Raw genomic sequence first — 17,379 nt, forward strand, 5'->3', positions numbered from 1 at the left:
ATCTCAGCAACTTTATAAGATGCCTGAGTTTCCATCATCACATATTACAGGAAGTAATATGTATGACAACAGCATAGCTAGATGTTAAGCAGAGGTTTGTATGTTGAAGAGTTCAGAAACATGCTAGGCTGGTCAAATATTGGCTATTGGGTATCAGGAATTCCTAGCACTGAGCTGGCAAAAACAGTTATTTTAGAAAAGCCCAATAGTACGGTGTGGATACTTAATTTAGTTCATGATGGCATACATGGAGTTTTTTCCCCTCCGTTGATGATCCACAGCTGTCTCGGTTCATGGAACACTTCACTCTGGAAGGAGTTGTGTACACTGACTTTGGGCAATGTTGTAGATGGCCAATTGGCTCTTGTGGCTGGGAGTGGATAGCACAAGAGGGGACAGAGTTATTTTCTTAGGATTTCATTCATCTCATGTTGCCTTGTGGGTGTATTGTGTATTTCATTTAAAGAGAAGTCTTTTTAAAAGTGGTCAAGTACTGGACATTCACTCTCGGAAACACTTGCGATAGGGCTTTCTTCTGTCACTACTTAGGGACTATAACTGGTTATCAGTTGATAACGTGGTCAGGGCTCTAAATGATCTTTCTTTAGCCACAATTATGGCAGTTAAAAAGCCATGAGTGTTAAGATGCTTTCCAAGGTGGGAATTGGTTCTTTTGTACATTTGTAAATCAAATGCAGTGCGGGTAATTATTTATATGTGTACATTTTAAACAAGCTTTTTCAGGTTTGGGGTCACCACAAATGAGCCCCCAGAGCAGGAGTGAAAGGTTCCACCTGGTATTAACCTAACTTGTTTGGTTGCTAGGTTGTAGAACTTCGATTCTCTCCATCACTGTAGCAGTTCAGTGGCTGCGGTGCTATTAAGATGGTTATGTAGAAACTTGGGAAATCAGAAGTGTTTTCACGTAAATTAAAATATAAGGGTTGCCTCCTGAGAACAGAATATTGTAAAGGAAAAGTGTTTGATCTTTGTTATATAAAGTCCCCAAAATTCTTTACTAGAGTCCTTTTAAAAATTTGTCAAGAAATTCTGGATTGTTTCAGAAACTTTTATGGTTAACTTTATGATACGCTTGCAAAATGTCTTAAAAGAACAAAAAAAATCCACATGGAGGCTATTTTTTTTTTACATGCAGAAGGTCTTATTAAGGTATTTCCATAAGAAAAATGTGTTAATTTAAAAAATAAATTCATTTATATTTTAAGACATTGTTAACCAAGCACCATGTGTTGTACCTGGCTGGTTTCCAGCCACCATGGATGTGGATCACATATGGGTTAATAGTAGCTTATGTGATGTCTGCATTCTTAGGAAATGGGCAAAAGCCCAGGGCATTCTGATATCAAGATTTTAGGAATCAGACAGAAAGCAGAATATCTGTTTATATGTGAACAGATGGACACATGTGAGAACTAAGTGCACAATTGCTCTTGGCACTTGTTTGGGTTATCCCTGATGATATAACCAAGCTCTTCATGCACTTGCAGTCTTTGATGGCTGGAGACAAAATGGTCTTTTAATGAGGGCTCAATGGCATTATTTTCTTGCATAAGGATTGTGCCCCTGTGATCTTGCTGGATTTGATGTTCTGTTAATTCCCTAGTGTCAGAGGTTCACAAGTTGCCTTGAAAGTTTGATATGGGTTCGTTCACATTTGACATAAAACCCTCTGTCCAGAAATGGCTGTTCACCACTCCCATATTTATTCATTCAAAGATTTGCAAGTGAAATAAAATTTGGTCATTTGGAGGTCCTTTTAAATGTATGCACACAACTTCAAAACAGCTTTGACACTAAAGTCCTATTTGCGAAGCAGCTTACCCCTGATATAATTAGCCACTTCAACATCCTAGACGTTAGAAAAAATAAATAAATTTTGAGAATTTGGGCGGCTTGTCTTTGTTAATATGCCATAGTGCCCTGCTGGTCCCAGACAAGTCCCGAGGAGGTGTTTTAGTCATCCGGGTCAGGGGTTCACACACTAGCATCATATTTTTAGATGATTGATTATTTCTGATGTTTGCTTGTCCTGGTGATAGGACAGTGGGCAGTTGATAACTTCTGAATGGTACTCATTATACCACATACCTCTAAAGACGAACTTTATAGGTTCCATTGTGTCCTAGCTATAAAACCAGTAAGTGTTCTGCAAGTATTTACTCAGACCTAAATCATTTTAATCAGAGAAAATTGACTTTTGCATTAAAATATGCATTTTATAACTGTCCATAAAATTTTGTTCTTTCACTATAAAGAAGAAAGGAAATCCATAGCTTTAACAGTGTTAAAATACAAAAAGTCATCAGCTGGTGGATGCCACCTGGTTGTGTAGTTAACAACAAAACAAAACAAAACTTTGTGAGAGGGAAGTCTGTGGAGAATCTTAAATTTTGCCTGCATGAAAAAGTAAGCTGAAGAAGCTCATTCATTTCCAAAAGTAAGTTCATTAAACCTGAAAGGAAGTGTGGATTCTCTAAAATATGACCTTTAGTCTTTTCCCCACATATATTTAGAAATAATGCAGGTAATACAATATTCTGAGCACTAATTAGTTGAGAATGAGGCATCTCTTTTGGTTTAGTAGATGCAGAGTAGGAGTGTGTATACAGACATACAGACATACACACACATGCTTCTACTGTATTTCCATTTTAGTTTGTCTCCTCCCTATCCATATTCATAGGGGTGGCCTGTGAAATTTTTCCTCTGTGGACTAAATTTCTTTTGTTTTCTAAGGACTGGACAGCATGATCACAACCAAAGAGCAGGTAGGGTTATAAGGCAACTGGAAACACAAACTGATAAAGCTGGAAACTATCTTAAAACTTCAGTTCAACCATCTCATTTTAAAGCATGGCTTCAGAATCCAAGGGAAATAAACATTGAGTCACATAGCAAGTTAGGACATCAGCACAAGAACCCAGATATCCCAACTCTAGGACCAGTGGAATGCAACTATATTGGTTGCTTGGAAAATTGTTCATTATTTCTTAATAACTGTGAGTTTGCTGTCCTTTCACTGTTCATACGTTTTATTTGACTGAATGTGAAGATGGTGGAAATAGTGGAACCCTCACTATTAGGAAAAGAAAAATGTCAGTGACCCAACAGTGACACTATCTCCTCTGAGAGAGCAAGTTCTCTTTTACTCCAAGAAGACAGATAAAATCTGGATGGCCGTTTACCTCTGTGATTTTGAACATATTTTTGTTTAAGTAGGAGATTAGACCAGGTGCTTTGAATGGTCAAGAAGAGTTGATGGTTCATAAAAACACTAATTATCTCAGTGACTTAAAATGCATTCTTAATCACCATGACTATATATAGTGTTAAGAAGAACAAGTTTCTATTCTGTGTAAGGACAGCAAACAAAGACAGTGCTGTGAAGTTTCAGAGGCAGCATAGTATATAGAAAGAATGACACTTAGTTAAAACTAGATATTCTCTGATGTGTTTACTTTGGATTCCTTTTTTCTTTTTAAATTAGTTTATTTTAACTTGAGTTTTAGATGTTTGAAAATCTACTCCATTTTTTTTTTTTGACAACTCAATGACCAATAGCAATTGTGTTAGATCTATGAGACAGCTGGGTTAACTTCTTGTTAGGGATGACTTTCTCCAAGTTATTTAATCTTTCTGAGCTTCTTTTCCTCAACATTATTGTAGAGATTTCAGAAGACTAAAGTATTGTGAACATTAAAGTAAGTGAATGTGACATAGCTGGAGACCCTGTGTTCCCTTTCTCTTTACTTTCAATAGCTGGTTTTCATGTAATGCTCAACTAAAGAGCATTTGATAAAGCAAATCTTCTTGAATTTTTTGAGCAGAGATGCCCATTCCCCATGAGGAAAGGAGCTAGGGATTATGCAATGGCATGCCTAGCAGTGGGGGAACATACATATAGTAGTATTCTTCTCATATTTTCTCACTGACACTCAATGGCATCTAGGCAGACAGTCCTCTACCACATTATCTGCCATCCATCCTCATACATTGCTCTGGTTCCAAGGGGCTTCTAGATGTTTAATGCATTTCTGAGTCTTTTATCTAATAAGCAAATTATAACAGAAACAGTTTTTAAATAATTCAGACCTTAGTCTATCCACATAAACTCAAGATTCCAGGCTGTCTATTGTATACAATACTAAAAGAGACCACAAAGCTTATTTCAGTCTTGAAGTTGACCTAGCCTGCTTGAATACTTTAAATTAGAGGATTTCCCAAAACTGGATTAGAGGCCATAGAAATACCTACTTGTATAATTGTTATTATGATATTTTGATATGCCATGAAAGGAGCATTGATAGTGTTACACATTACCCTGTACATCAAAATTTATACCAACCTAGAGAAGAAATCCAGTTATTAATAATCCAGCAATATTATAAAACCCTTCAATTTTTCTCTGGAGACTTTATAGCCAAGTTATGAGTCTCTTCCTGGCTTATCTCTTGGAGTAAATTACAGTTCTTTATCTTTCTATAGAAATGCATTATTCAGTGGAGGAAGACCCAGGCTCAAAGATGATAAAATTCATTTTAAGGTTAATAAATTTATAAATACATCTTTTGAACCATCTAAATTAAAATGGATTTCTATTATGTGTTTTTACTTTTTTAACTCATCATAATTTCCCATGGTGATACATGTGAGGTACACATTTATTGTTTCTATTTTTATGGGAAATATAAGTATATTTGAATTGTAATTTCTCTGCTTTGAGTTAGCTTGTTGCTTCACATTTCTGTATGTTTGGTTCACAATCTTTGTTATAGTTTTTCTTAAAAATAAAAGTAGATGCATTGCCTATGGTGGTCATTTACAGTGGCCTTGGACTTGAGAATTCATTGGAAGCACATTTACTTAAGGCAAAGTATTTAATGAGTACTGATAGGGTAAGGCGATATTTCATTGGAAAAAACCAAATAGCATCTTAGTTTTTTCATGATGTTCATTTAACTGTAACCTCAAAAAATTTCAGCCTCCGTGAGGACAGCACTCACATCTGTTTAATGACTGTATTCACAGTTATGGACATTATTGGCAAATATTTGGAAAATATCCTCAAGAAATGTCTATTGAATGAATGAAAATAATAGATGAAAGTTGATTTAAAATATAGGTAGGAAACTTCAGTTTACTATACAGCTGGAATCTGCCTCTCCTCTTGAAATCTATGTACTGATAAGAAATATACAACTCTAAAAACATCTGAATTTGTTTTGGAACATTCCATAAGGAAAATTATCTTCCAGCACAATTTAAATAGCTACATGGCTTTTATAGTAGAAGCATAGATTGTTGGAGTCAGAAGGGATATAGAACAATTCCCTTGTTTAACCCATAAAGAAACTAAAGCTCAGAGTAATTCCTGGGAAATATTGCATAACTGCAGAATATAGCTGATGAGATCTCGTGTGTGTGTGTGTGTGTGTGTGTGTGTGTGTGTGTGTGTATTCCCTGAAGCAAATTATTTAACATTTTTTTTCACCTTAGTTGGCCTAGTTCCTCCCCTACCCAAAGAACCTATACTATCAATAAGGGATGATTTCTGTTATGCTGAAGAATATTTTTATCGGTGGCATTTTTCCCAGCAAAGGAAGATTTTTCAGTTGATATAATCATGGTCCTAGGACAGTCTGTCTGCTCTGGGATTGAAAAGCTAAGCTGCGAGAGATAGGACAACAACCGCCTGAAAGGTGAAAACTTGCAGAAAAATGGGATGGGTTGTTTAGTTCTCAGAATGAAGCAGGGTGCAGATTAGGAATCATTGCACTTGGCGAGAAGTTGCTGGTCATAGAAGCCTGTTTAAGTGCTCACTGTCAACAGGGAAATTGTGAGCCGCACTTAAAGTGGCTCACCTCTGATTTATTCATAAACCTCACACGAGCACTTGGCTTTGTTCTTGTTCTAGTAAGGAGGATGGATGCCAGTAAGAACAGGAATAAAGAGCTCCTTGGGTGATCCAAGAGTGAATAGCGCTTTCCTCAAAGCCTGACCTCTTTTCCTGAGGTCTGTCATGCTACAGTGGATTGGAATTGGCTGGGTGTCCTCAGATGGAGAGAAGAGGGTGTAACAAGTATCTGGCCTGTCATCTCCATGGTATGCATAACTAGATCGATGGAACTGGAACTTGGGTTCCGACTTAACCTATGGGTAGTGTTTATGCTAAATGGAAACACTTCACTCTCCCTTCTCTTTGAAGCTTGAAGAGTTTCACATTTAATATCAGAAAATATTGCTTCTTTCTAATTGAAGAATACAATCATCTTGGAGCAAAATGAGTGTTGACAATCCTTCCCTCCACTGAAATGAATTTAGAGAGATTTAATAACATAGGAAACTAAGGGCTCTAGACTAAAGTATGTCCCACACTGGGGTAGAAATGAAGAAATAGTCTTGTGATGGCTTAGTCATGTTTATCTGAGAGGATTTATTTGTGTTACTTCACAAATTCTGCTCTGCTTCTGCCACTCATGGTGAGGGGCGGGGACCTTTAAGAGACCATCAGCTGGCCGTTTTGCAGTGGGGCAGAGGCTGAGCAGTGTTACTTAAATCCCCAAAGCAGCGTTCAGTGACTGAGTCTTACCCACTCTGGCTTCCCTTTTCTACTTTTGATGAAGTTGGTCTCTTATGACTTTAAGTGCATGTATTTACACAAACATTTCCTCGAATGTTCACAACACATTATACCAGAAGAGCCATATTAGCAGAAGGTGATGAGAGTTGATGATATATCTGTAGATAAAGCCATCCTCCTGTGCAGTCACGTCAGAGTCATCAGCTCATTTGTCATGGCTGAGGTGAAAATGCCAGGACCAATGAGGGTATGAGTGTTGAAGGGGGTGAAAGGGCTTTTGGAGGGAGACATTTTTGTGCTGGGAGTTGGCCCTGGCTTAGATTTAGCTCCAGGGAAATGTCGAGATTAGGCAACCCTGGGTACAAATCCTTAGCGTAACACAATTAGTTGGGAAAATAGAAGTGAGGATGGGTACTTTTCTGGAGACCTGTTCTAGGCTGCAGGCCAGAAATGGAAAAGAAAGAGGTGATTGAACTAAAATTATTTTAAGAAATGTGTTTTATGCAGGTCCATTGATTTCAGCAAGGTTGAAGTCCTGTGTCTGCATGGCATCAAGGAAAAACTGACATAGTTTGTAGAAAGGCTTTTGTTTTCAATTTAGCTGCATTAACAGAATTTCCACCCCAACACCTAAAATCTTTTCAGGGAGATAATATTTGAGAACTCAAAGGTGACATTCAGGCAAGAAGTACTTTTGACATTATCTGAGAGTGAAAGTTAATACTTAATTTAAGTTACAGTAATTATGGTGCAATACTTGCTGTATTGTTGAATTTCCACACACCCAAGAGGCTCCACTTTGTTTACATAGACTTCTGAAACTAACTGAAAAGTAACTTATTTTCTTTAGCTACTGAAGTCCCTATCTTTGATAGACTAATACTCGCAGATTTATTTCATTTTGGATCCAGAGTACTGTTCTTGTTTGGATAATGTACCCATACAACCTTTTCTTGTTTAATTCTATTGATTTACAGTGTTAAAGTGAAATAATCTGATACCTGTTTCCTGCCCTTTGAGTATTTGTTGTCAAAGAGGCTGATTAGTTTTTTTCCCCCAGGTCTTTAGCTGTTTTAAATGTATAATTATCATTGCATGTCATTTGATAGCTGCACTAATTGCTGGCAACTATTGTCTGTTTGCACTTAATGCTGAAACCTGATCAACATCCTGCTTTGGTTGATGTTGGTGGTAAACTTTAATTAACTCTTATTGCATTGAAGAAGAGTTCAGGCTTGGTGCTAACTAATCATTTACCTTCATTATGTCCTGACAGCTCCACTTGTTCTTGGTCCTAATAGATACACCAGTCAGTAAATAAACCGGCAAACCTTATGCCTGGTGCTTGCTCCTCACTGATACTTTGCTACTTAAAGTATAAGATAATTGGGCCCTGATAATTATTTAGTCAGTTTAGTATCTCTTTTTCTGCAGACACCAATCTTAATTGCCTCTTTCATTCTGGACAATTTTATTTTAATAGAAACTGTAGATTTGAGATAACATTACTCCTTCAACATGGTTCCTATGAACAGGCATCTTTTGAATCAATACAATTAAGCTTGTCTCCACTTGGAATTCTTGTCATTATTTTTCCTGAAATACTTTTCCTGTAATGATATTGAAGTTAAAGTAATCAGGTTACCAGCAGATCATGTAGAATTCAACTCAAAATTGCTGGCTGCTTGATTTTAATTTGTCTGACATCAAGTTTGTTTGAAAAGGGATAATATGTGGGTAAACCAAGGAGCTTATAATTATGGTTGACGTTTGTTTGTTTATAATGAAATCTAATTAAAGTTCATACATTTAAAACACAAGAGTTAATTTCTGAATTGCTCACTTCACTTATGGACAGCAGTCAAATGAACTTTCAGGCCCAAAACACACAGGTACATACACAACCTAAACAAAATTCTCTCCATAATAGAAATGAAATAACCAACTAATCTTAGGATCAAACATACACTTTCCAATATGTCATCCAGAAGAAAACTTGGCGCTCCACTATGTCCTCGATCTTGTTAGTCCTACTGTGGTTTTTCATATAAAATAAATTAAACTATTTACATGAGATATAAAAAAAAGAGGCTTCTGTTTGGTAACCTCTAAAAGTATTGTACAGTAAAAGGCTCTCAGTAGGGGTGTTACAGGAGAAACTCAGTTCTTTTTGCTGACCCAGTAAAGAATTACAGATCAGCAAGCATATTAGCCTGCAGGAAAATTTTATTAGTACTAAGTTCTAATGCGAGAGAAAAAGCAAGGGTGGCAAGAGCAGAGTGGCCAGAGGCCAGGGGACCAGCACCTATATGGCCAGAAGCCCCCTAGTCAGAGGCTGGGTGGCCAGGGATCCCCTGTGTGGCAAGAGAGTGAGTAAGGGAGTTATATACTAACTGACAGGCAAAGGTGATGCCAGCTTCCCCCTGGGGAGACATGACAACCCAAATATAGGTATGTGTGGGGAGTCTATTAGCCTGAATCTTCATCTTGCTCTATACTCTGTTCATTTTCTATACATGAAGGGAGACAGGCAATTAACCAAAGTAATTTTATGGACTTTTTCTTTAGGTACTATGGGCCCCCTTCTTTTTCCCCTTCCAGGCCTTGGAATCAACACACAGTCTCAATGTTCTCCTTTTCTGAGCTAGTGGTGATGATACACACAGACATTCAAGCACCTCCCAACCCCTACCCCAACACACACACACACACACACACACACACACACACACACACACACACTGTCATAGTATTACTTGGGTTGTTCAGAATGCCTGGAAATCTTATTGAACCAGGATTAGGACTGCTGAGTTAGTGGGTGAGATGGTCTTCCTTTGCTTCCAACCTCCTGTATTAAGTTCTTTGTTAGACTGCAAGGGTAAGGATCCTGCTTCTATTTCCCCTCTGGCCATTCATTCCTAGCTGCTATGTAACAGGGATTTAGACATTATGTATATAACTTTCTTCATTAAAATTATTTTGAAATCATTGTTTGAATAGCTGACCTGTGATTAGTTTTATGAAAATAATTATGGTAGATTTAGCCTACAAGGAATGACATTTTTAAAATAATAAGAATGTACTTATATTATTGCACTTATTGTTATATTTTCTATGAGATTATATTGGTAGAAATCATGAAATACAAATAATTATACAATTATTTCTCTTTTAAATAGTTGTCAGTAGATCAATAATGAATTTTATACATGAATAGGCAAAGAAGGTGAAAATACAGGTATCTGTTAGAATATATTGTCTTCACATTGTATACAAGATATATATATATATGTGCAGAATAGTTTTCACTAGTTCGATAAATCTCTTTCAAAAGCCTAATATTCCATAGTTATATATGCCTTAAAAAAACAATTAAGATGAATTTTTAGAATGTTCCTGTATGACAACTCAAAAACACTACCAACTGAACACGTTTAGATTGTGTGTCATGCCAGACAGATTAGCCAATTGCATTTTAAAGACTAGAAATATAAACATATGGAAAACATGGCAACTATGATTTATAAATTTCTAAAAATGATTGAAATAGTAGCCCATGTTTTTCCAAGGAAAACTAAAGAGTTCCATGTTTAAGCTTTATACTTAGAAATGTTATTTTACTTGAACTTTCAAATATAGTCAGGGTTGAAGGAAAAGGTTTCTCAGAAGGGAAAAATGATTCTGTCCATTATGGAAAGGCTTTGTAAAATTGGGTATAATTTATACAACCTTTTAGTATTTCCAGAGACTTTAGTTATATGTATTTTAATATAATACTTGATTGATTTATAGATTAATATTTATTTATTTTTATTTTTTTAATTTATTTTTATTGATTATGCCATTACAGTTGTTCTAATCCCCCCTTCATTCCCCTCCACCCTACCCCCCCGTCCCCACCATTACCCCCCTTCAGTTAATGACCATGTGTCCCAAGTTCTTTAGATTCTATATTTCCCATACTATTCTTGGCCCTTATTATAGATTAATGTTTATTTAGATGAGACAAAGGAGGATGATTGATAATGAGGTAGGGCTGGGTAACTGACATGTAGAGGCATCTTCTCCTATAAAGAAAGGGAAAAAAAAAGAAAGCTGGTGTGTTCTCATAGTATTGGCAAACAACAGCTTTCTAGTAATGCTTTAGCTGATTAGGACATCCTTACTCTTTAATGGAGCAATCACCACAAAGCCCCAATGTCAGCTGGAATACTAGCAAAACAGTATCAAAGAAGGAATCCGAGGAACTGAACATAATTACAACTCATGTCCTTGTCTCACATCAATGCAAACTCTTCATGTTCAATTAGAATGAATAAGAGAATTAAAAATCAACTTTATTGATTAAAACTACCAAGTTTGTTTACAGAGGATAAAGTATTGGGCCCATCTTGGTCAGTGATTTTGAGTTTTTCCTGCAGCAAACAAATAACATGAGTCATAACTTTGGTTAAGGAGAGTTTATTGATTTCTCTCAAACAAAGTAACCGGAGTTTGATTAAAGTTGTGAAGAAAACTGAGTAAAATTCCTACTTCCCACAACCAATCAAATTAAGAAGTGCTGGAGTCATTGGCAAAGTGTACCTTGCTTGAGTTTTTAGAGCTCTGACATATATGTTTAAGGATCTGTCATTGTCATAGCAAGTCCATGAAGGTTTAGAGATAAGTGAGAAGAGGAGGGAAATTGAGGGTGGGAAGAGAAAAAAATGAGAAAGAGAATGAAAGAGAAAGGAGACCACTGAACATTCATCACCAAGGTTCTGTTTATGGAGAAGAAAGTAAATCTGCATTCGATAGCTAATTTAGATCTTAATGAGAAAAAGGAGGGGAAATGACTGAGTTGATTTGCACACTCATGTTTGTCTTGGGAAACGTTCCCTCTTTAAACATTTGCTTGTTTTAAATGCTTTATATATTTGGTTACATCCTTCTCTTCAAACTTAATTACCTTCTCCCCTTTGTTGTGACATGGGTAGAAAGTTTTTGCTGTGTCAAGAGAGGTCGTCACACATTCTTGTGCAGTTCTCTTCATTAATTCCTTCTTGCAGAAGCATTTTCCTCGTGCTGGGAAGGTAGAGGGTGTGCAGAGGAGCCCTGGAGCATCAGCAGGAAGCTCTAAGCTGGTTAAAGCAGCATAATTGTCTGGACATAGACTGGTCTTTGTTTGTGTGGTTCACTCCGAATCAGCTGTAATTAACTCCAGAGTGTTTCCAGATTGCCAGCAAAGAAAAATTACAGCTTTTCTGTTTTAAATTGTAAAGCTCACAAACATTAACTATGCACATTGCATTTACTTTGATATATTTCTATCCTGCAAGGAAATAAAAAAGCTTATTTAACTCCCCACCCCCACCTCCTCTAAAAACAGGCTTTTGTGAAGTTATTTGATTTAGTGACAATTGGAACATAATAGCTCCTTAATAGTTGGGCTTAGAATATTTTGCTTCATATTTTCAATCCTTGGACATCCTTGAATTTGTCTTTCTTCATGCTAATGTTTTTAATGCTGCAATGGGAAAGAAGTTATACAATAATTGATGAGATACTGAATATATACTAAAATAATCAAATTGCAGAGAAAGCTGAGTAAAGGAAACCACCAGAACCAACTTTAAAGACATCAAAATTGCACCCTGACGTGACTTTACCTGTGTTTTGATATATCAAAAGAGAGGCTGTGAGAAAAAGGCCCTCTTCCCTTGGTCAGCCTGCCACACCCTTTAAAAGCTTCTGTACAGTAGTTTATAATTATGAATTCTAACATGAGTAGAAATGAGGTAGTTGTGTGAGCTAATACAGCCTAGTACACAAAAGATCTGTCAGCAACTGCTGAAAAAAAAAAGTCCAGCCCAAAACTTTTTTCTTTCCTCTGAATTTAACAATAAGGAATTTAAGCCTCAATGTGTCTTTAGCAACCGAAGAAAAGAAGCTCTTGGTGTCTGCATAATACCACTTTGATAGATTTTTTCATCAGTTCTCTATACGTGGCAACAAATAAACAAGTATAATTATACTTGTGAAGATCCATTCATTGCTTTGTCAGGATTAGATATATGTGCCATTTTCACACTGCACCTCTCTTTTGTCTTTGCCTAACTCACTATGACATATTGATAGAGGATTTGGAATGGGGAAAAGGCCACAGCAGAGACAGTGATGACCTTTTGGAAACTTGATATAATTCAAAGCTATTTATTTATTTATTTATTTGGATTTGGAACTTGTTACCAAATTACTTTATAAGTGGGCAACTTTTAACCCATTTAAACTTGAGTAAATAAAGACTCGGAGTGTTAAGAGATGGCTATAGAGCAGAGGAGAATAAAAACAATAGGCAGAGGGGAGCCCATGTCTTTTTTCCCAGCACTTTGCAGAGGCCAACCTAGCATTCCTTTCCCATTATTCTGTCCCCTTGATCAGATCATGTTCTTTTTAATCATTTCACAAACACTGTCTCACTGGACTGGAGAGGAGGGCTGGGGCAATCTCAATTATAAAACAGAGGTATTTTGTGTAATAAATGTCAATAAATAGACTTGTAGGATTATTAAAAAAGAAAAGAGGTAAAACTGGCCTGTCTGATTTTGGGTTCTAATGGGAACTTTGCTTTCTGAATGCAAAGGAATTCTTCTATTGTTCAGAAAGTACCCCTTTCATTAGCTGGGCTGCTTGTAGGTGGGTTTGGTCATTTGGCAGAGCAGAGCGTAGGCAGCAGGACGAAAGCAAGGCAGAATGAGCAGTGCAAGTTCTTTTCTGTGTGTCGCGCATTAGTTCTGAAAAAGGGATTTACATGAATTACGTGAATTACTGAGAATACCCCAAAAATGTGTACTCATATTCTAAGCAGACCAGCAGGTATGTATTGTTCTGAATTTAACATTTAAAATACATTGTTTTTTAATTTGGAATTTCTTGAGGACTTTGGGGATTTTTATAGATAGAATATTTGGCAATAGAAGATAGATACTGGTGAAGACCAGTATCTGGTGAATAGATCTGGTGAAATAGAAACCAGATTAAATGGTGAAGCAACTTTTATAGTGAGTTTACTTGTTACACAGTCATTTTGGAATGAATTCTGTGGCTCAAGTTAAATGGTTGTCTTTGTGGTCTTTTACTGGGACTTATAAAAGTTTAGTGCAAATTTCCTAAATGGGTCCCATTGATAAAGGAAAAAAAAGATCTTCTCTGACATCAGTGATGATGAAGTCATTTAGCATGACATCAATATGTAAAATATATGGACATTGTCACTGCACATATTGATCTAAATAATTTTTTAACTCCACAAACTAAAGTGATTTCATCAAAATATACTGGTGAACATTGTCATGGTAATAGTCAATACCTATGAATTAAAACAAATCAGGCAATCTGTTACTATCAATTCAGATAAATTTGTCATTGTTCCTTTTGCAATGAAATGTAAATTTGATTGTACAGAAGACATATATTTGACTTAGCTTCTGATTAATGCATAACTTATCGAGAAAAATTGATAGGCAATTTTGTGTAAAATTCTGTGGGAATATTCTAACAAAATATGTCCTACCATTTTGCTTTGACCTGTGATGGATTCTTTAGTATAGTTTTCATAATTTTTTTACATGGCAACAACGTTGTCACATTTTTGGAAGTTACTTCTGGTAAAATAAACAGATAGGCTTACTCCATACAGAGTAATATCTAGATGATACATTGCAGATCCCATTCAGCATCCGGCCGAAGTTATTAACTACACATCACAGATCTCTCTGTAAGGTGTACTCAGCATGTGTGTGATAATTCTAGCAAGTTTTTTTTTGTGGCCTGAGAACTGTTGTAGGAGTATAAGCAAAACAGAATTTAAATAAAAGCTCAGAAACTCCTTTACAAAGCTGTAAAGTATTCGGGAACTTTTCTCACTTTTGTAATTAAGGTGAATCATTTCCCACAAATCTGCCTAAGTCATCTGATCATAGGAAAGGAAAAAAAACACCTTGGGTGCTGGAACTTCACATTTTAATTCAGGATCATTAATTTAATTTTATCGACCAGCTTGCTCTCACTCCAAATCTCTTGTCTATTATCACTGCCTTCCTCACTTCTGTCAGTCTAGCAGGAGATTGTGTTTTGGGTATTTTGGCTGCCCTCCATATGTATACATTGTTTTTGCCAATTTGGTGAATGCAAAGGTAAACATTATGTTTCTGGACTAATTAGAAAATCATTAGGTTTTCATGCTTATGGTTATCAGATAATTTCAGAGGGTTTTAAAAGCTGCATGCATGCCATGAAGATAATTAACCTGGAGCTTATCAATGATTAAAATTACACACTAAGCTTTGTGATGTTTGATTCGTGAGCAATTAGAATGTCATTTTAACCATGGCAGATACCACAACCAATTTTGATTTCATTTTTAATCTCTGCAGATCTTTTGATGTATTATACACTGATCACTTCCTCTCTGATTTAGCTGACAAGATTAAATTTGATTACAGTCAGGAGAGTATTAAGAAGTTATTCCTCATACTTATTACACCAGTGACCTTCAATGAGGCTTTTCTTCTATAAAAACTTTTCATAAAGCATTTCTAAAATGCTTAGTAATAGGATGAGCCCAGAGTTTTGTTTTCTTCTTAGCTCCCTGCCACTGTTGAAGTCTATGCGATAAGTGTAAGGGCATCCAGGGTGAGATACTGCGTGTCTTTCCTACCCAGTAAAATATATAATAGAATACAGCAACATCAAGCTTTCTTGTATCAAAAGTTATCAGCCTACTTGAAATGTTGATACTTTTACATTAAGGGGCTAGTTGCTGTGAAGTTATGAGTCCCTCAGATTGTGAGATTTGAGAGGTTGCTTACCTGTTTCATAAAATCGAGACAGAACCTATGTCCTAGGCTGAAAATAAACATGAGAGTTTCAGCCCACTCAGCGGTTGTGTACAGTGCCATCATTCTGCAAACCGAGAGATCTGCAGGGACTCAGAGAAGCTTAAGCTGCAATCAAGCTGCTATTACAGTAGCTGAGGGCTGCAGGCACATGTACACATACACACTCACACACAGAAGGGGAACACATTTCTACCAGTACATGCTCAACTTTCCCCTGGTGCCGGGCCCTGCTGCCGGAACGTGAGATGGCTTTCGGAGAGTCCACCTTGTTCTCAACAAAGGGAGTTTATGGTCTAAGACACCTGGCTGCAAAAAACTTTTTAAAAATTAAATTAAAAAAAGATTGAAGGATTTTCATCAGTAGTTCTTGCGTATGATTTGTTAAGCCAGGGGAGATGCTGATTGAGGCAGTGGTTGAGAGATAAGCAACTCACCAGGATTGATAACATCAAAATGGTGTTTGAAATGGTGTTCATTACATATTGCAGCGGAAAAAAAAATGGAGTGAATGTGATTGTCCCCCAGGATGATAGGACTGGTTGCAGTAAATATTAATTTCTGTTCTGCTGCCCATTGAAGTGACTGAAGTGTGGGGAAGAATTGTGATTGGTGCTTCATCAGGGCCAGCCAGATACCTGCTGAGAGCTTTTTCACAAGGAAGATTTGTAGTAAGCTGATTTACTGGCAAAATGAGAACTGGAGAAGAGTGTGGTCTGTGCTGCCTATGACTGTAATATTTCTAATTTTAAGGTTCCTATATGGTTGATCTCCCTTTCCCACCCCTCCCCCTTTCTAGGCACTGCCTGATAAGACAAAAGGTAAATATTAAACAGTACAAGTTATTTGGTTTGTATTGTTCTTTTATGTTCTTTTATGCATTGCCTTTGTATGTGAAAGCCATTTCCATTATGGTGAAGGGGGGTTTTAAAGCCTTTACATATATTATATATGTTTTCAGAAAACAGGAATTAAAAAGATATAGACTACTGATATGAATTTTAGGTTTATGATGAATGTGCATAGCAATTCCAAAAATACCTAGGGTGTCAACCGTGCCTGTGATAGCTATCTACATTATTTTGCTCTATTTACACGAAGTCTGCCTGTGACAGATAGGTGTGCTGGTTTTGTTTTTCCCCCTCACCTTTTTAGGTAGTCAGTTTTACAGCTGCTGTAAATTAGTGATGGGCTATTAGTGAGCTGTGTCATTATTTAATAAAAATGCCTTCTCTCACCTTATTTTTTATCCAGGTCCCTGACAGGCTGGATGAAATGAGATCCCCATGTAGCAATTGCCATGGAAACCTGTGACTCCCCTCCTATCTCAAGGCAGGAAAATGGGCAGAGCACATCAAAGCTATGTGCAGCGACACAACTTGATAATGAGGTGCCGGAGAAAGTTGCAGGGATGGAGCCTGACAGGGAGAACAGCTCCGCAGATGACAACCTGAAAACGGAGGAGCGCAAAAGTGAAGTCTTGCTGGGTTTCGGCATGGAGCATGCTGCTGCCACTCAGGTCGCCTCAGCCAAGGAGATCCCCTGCAACGAATGTGCCACTTCTTTTCCCAGTTTACAGAAATACATGGAACACCACTGTCCGAACGCCCGCCTGCCCGCCCTGAAGGACGACGAGAGCGAAGTCAGTGAGCTAGAGGACAGCGACGTGGAGAATCTCACTGGGGAAATCGTTTACCAGCCTGATGGGTCAGCGTATATAATTGAGGACTCCAAAGAAAGTGGGCAGAATGCACAGACCGGGGCCAGCAGGAAACTCTTCTCCGCAGCGATGTTCCTGGACTCCCTGGCGCCGGCTGGAGAGAAGGGTGATCAGGCCGCTTCTGCACCTCTGTCTTTCTACCCACAGATCATCAATACTTTTCATATTGCTTCATCCCTCGG

At 37.2% G+C, this 17,379-nt stretch overlaps 1 protein-coding gene across 2 annotated transcripts in view; it reads left to right on the plus strand.

The window, feature by feature from the left end:
- ZFHX4 (zinc finger homeobox 4) overlaps positions 1–17,379 on the plus strand; it is a 190,907-nt gene that overhangs the window by 6,606 nt on the left and 166,922 nt on the right. For both annotated transcript variants that reach the window (XM_037145191.2, XM_053661080.1), the window contains exon 2: positions 16,732–17,379. This exon is cut by the window's right edge and continues 1,985 nt beyond it. In XM_037145191.2, coding sequence (XP_037001086.2) covers positions 16,778–17,379 — 602 coding nt within the window. In that variant the 5' untranslated portion in view covers positions 16,732–16,777. The remainder of the gene's footprint in view (positions 1–16,731) is intronic.

The sequence above is a fragment of the Artibeus jamaicensis genome, unplaced genomic scaffold (assembly GCF_021234435.1).
Source record: "Artibeus jamaicensis isolate MK-2021 breed Jamaican fruit bat unplaced genomic scaffold, CSHL_Jam_final scaffold_916, whole genome shotgun sequence".
In the NCBI taxonomy this organism is placed as follows: Eukaryota; Metazoa; Chordata; class Mammalia; order Chiroptera; family Phyllostomidae; genus Artibeus; species Artibeus jamaicensis.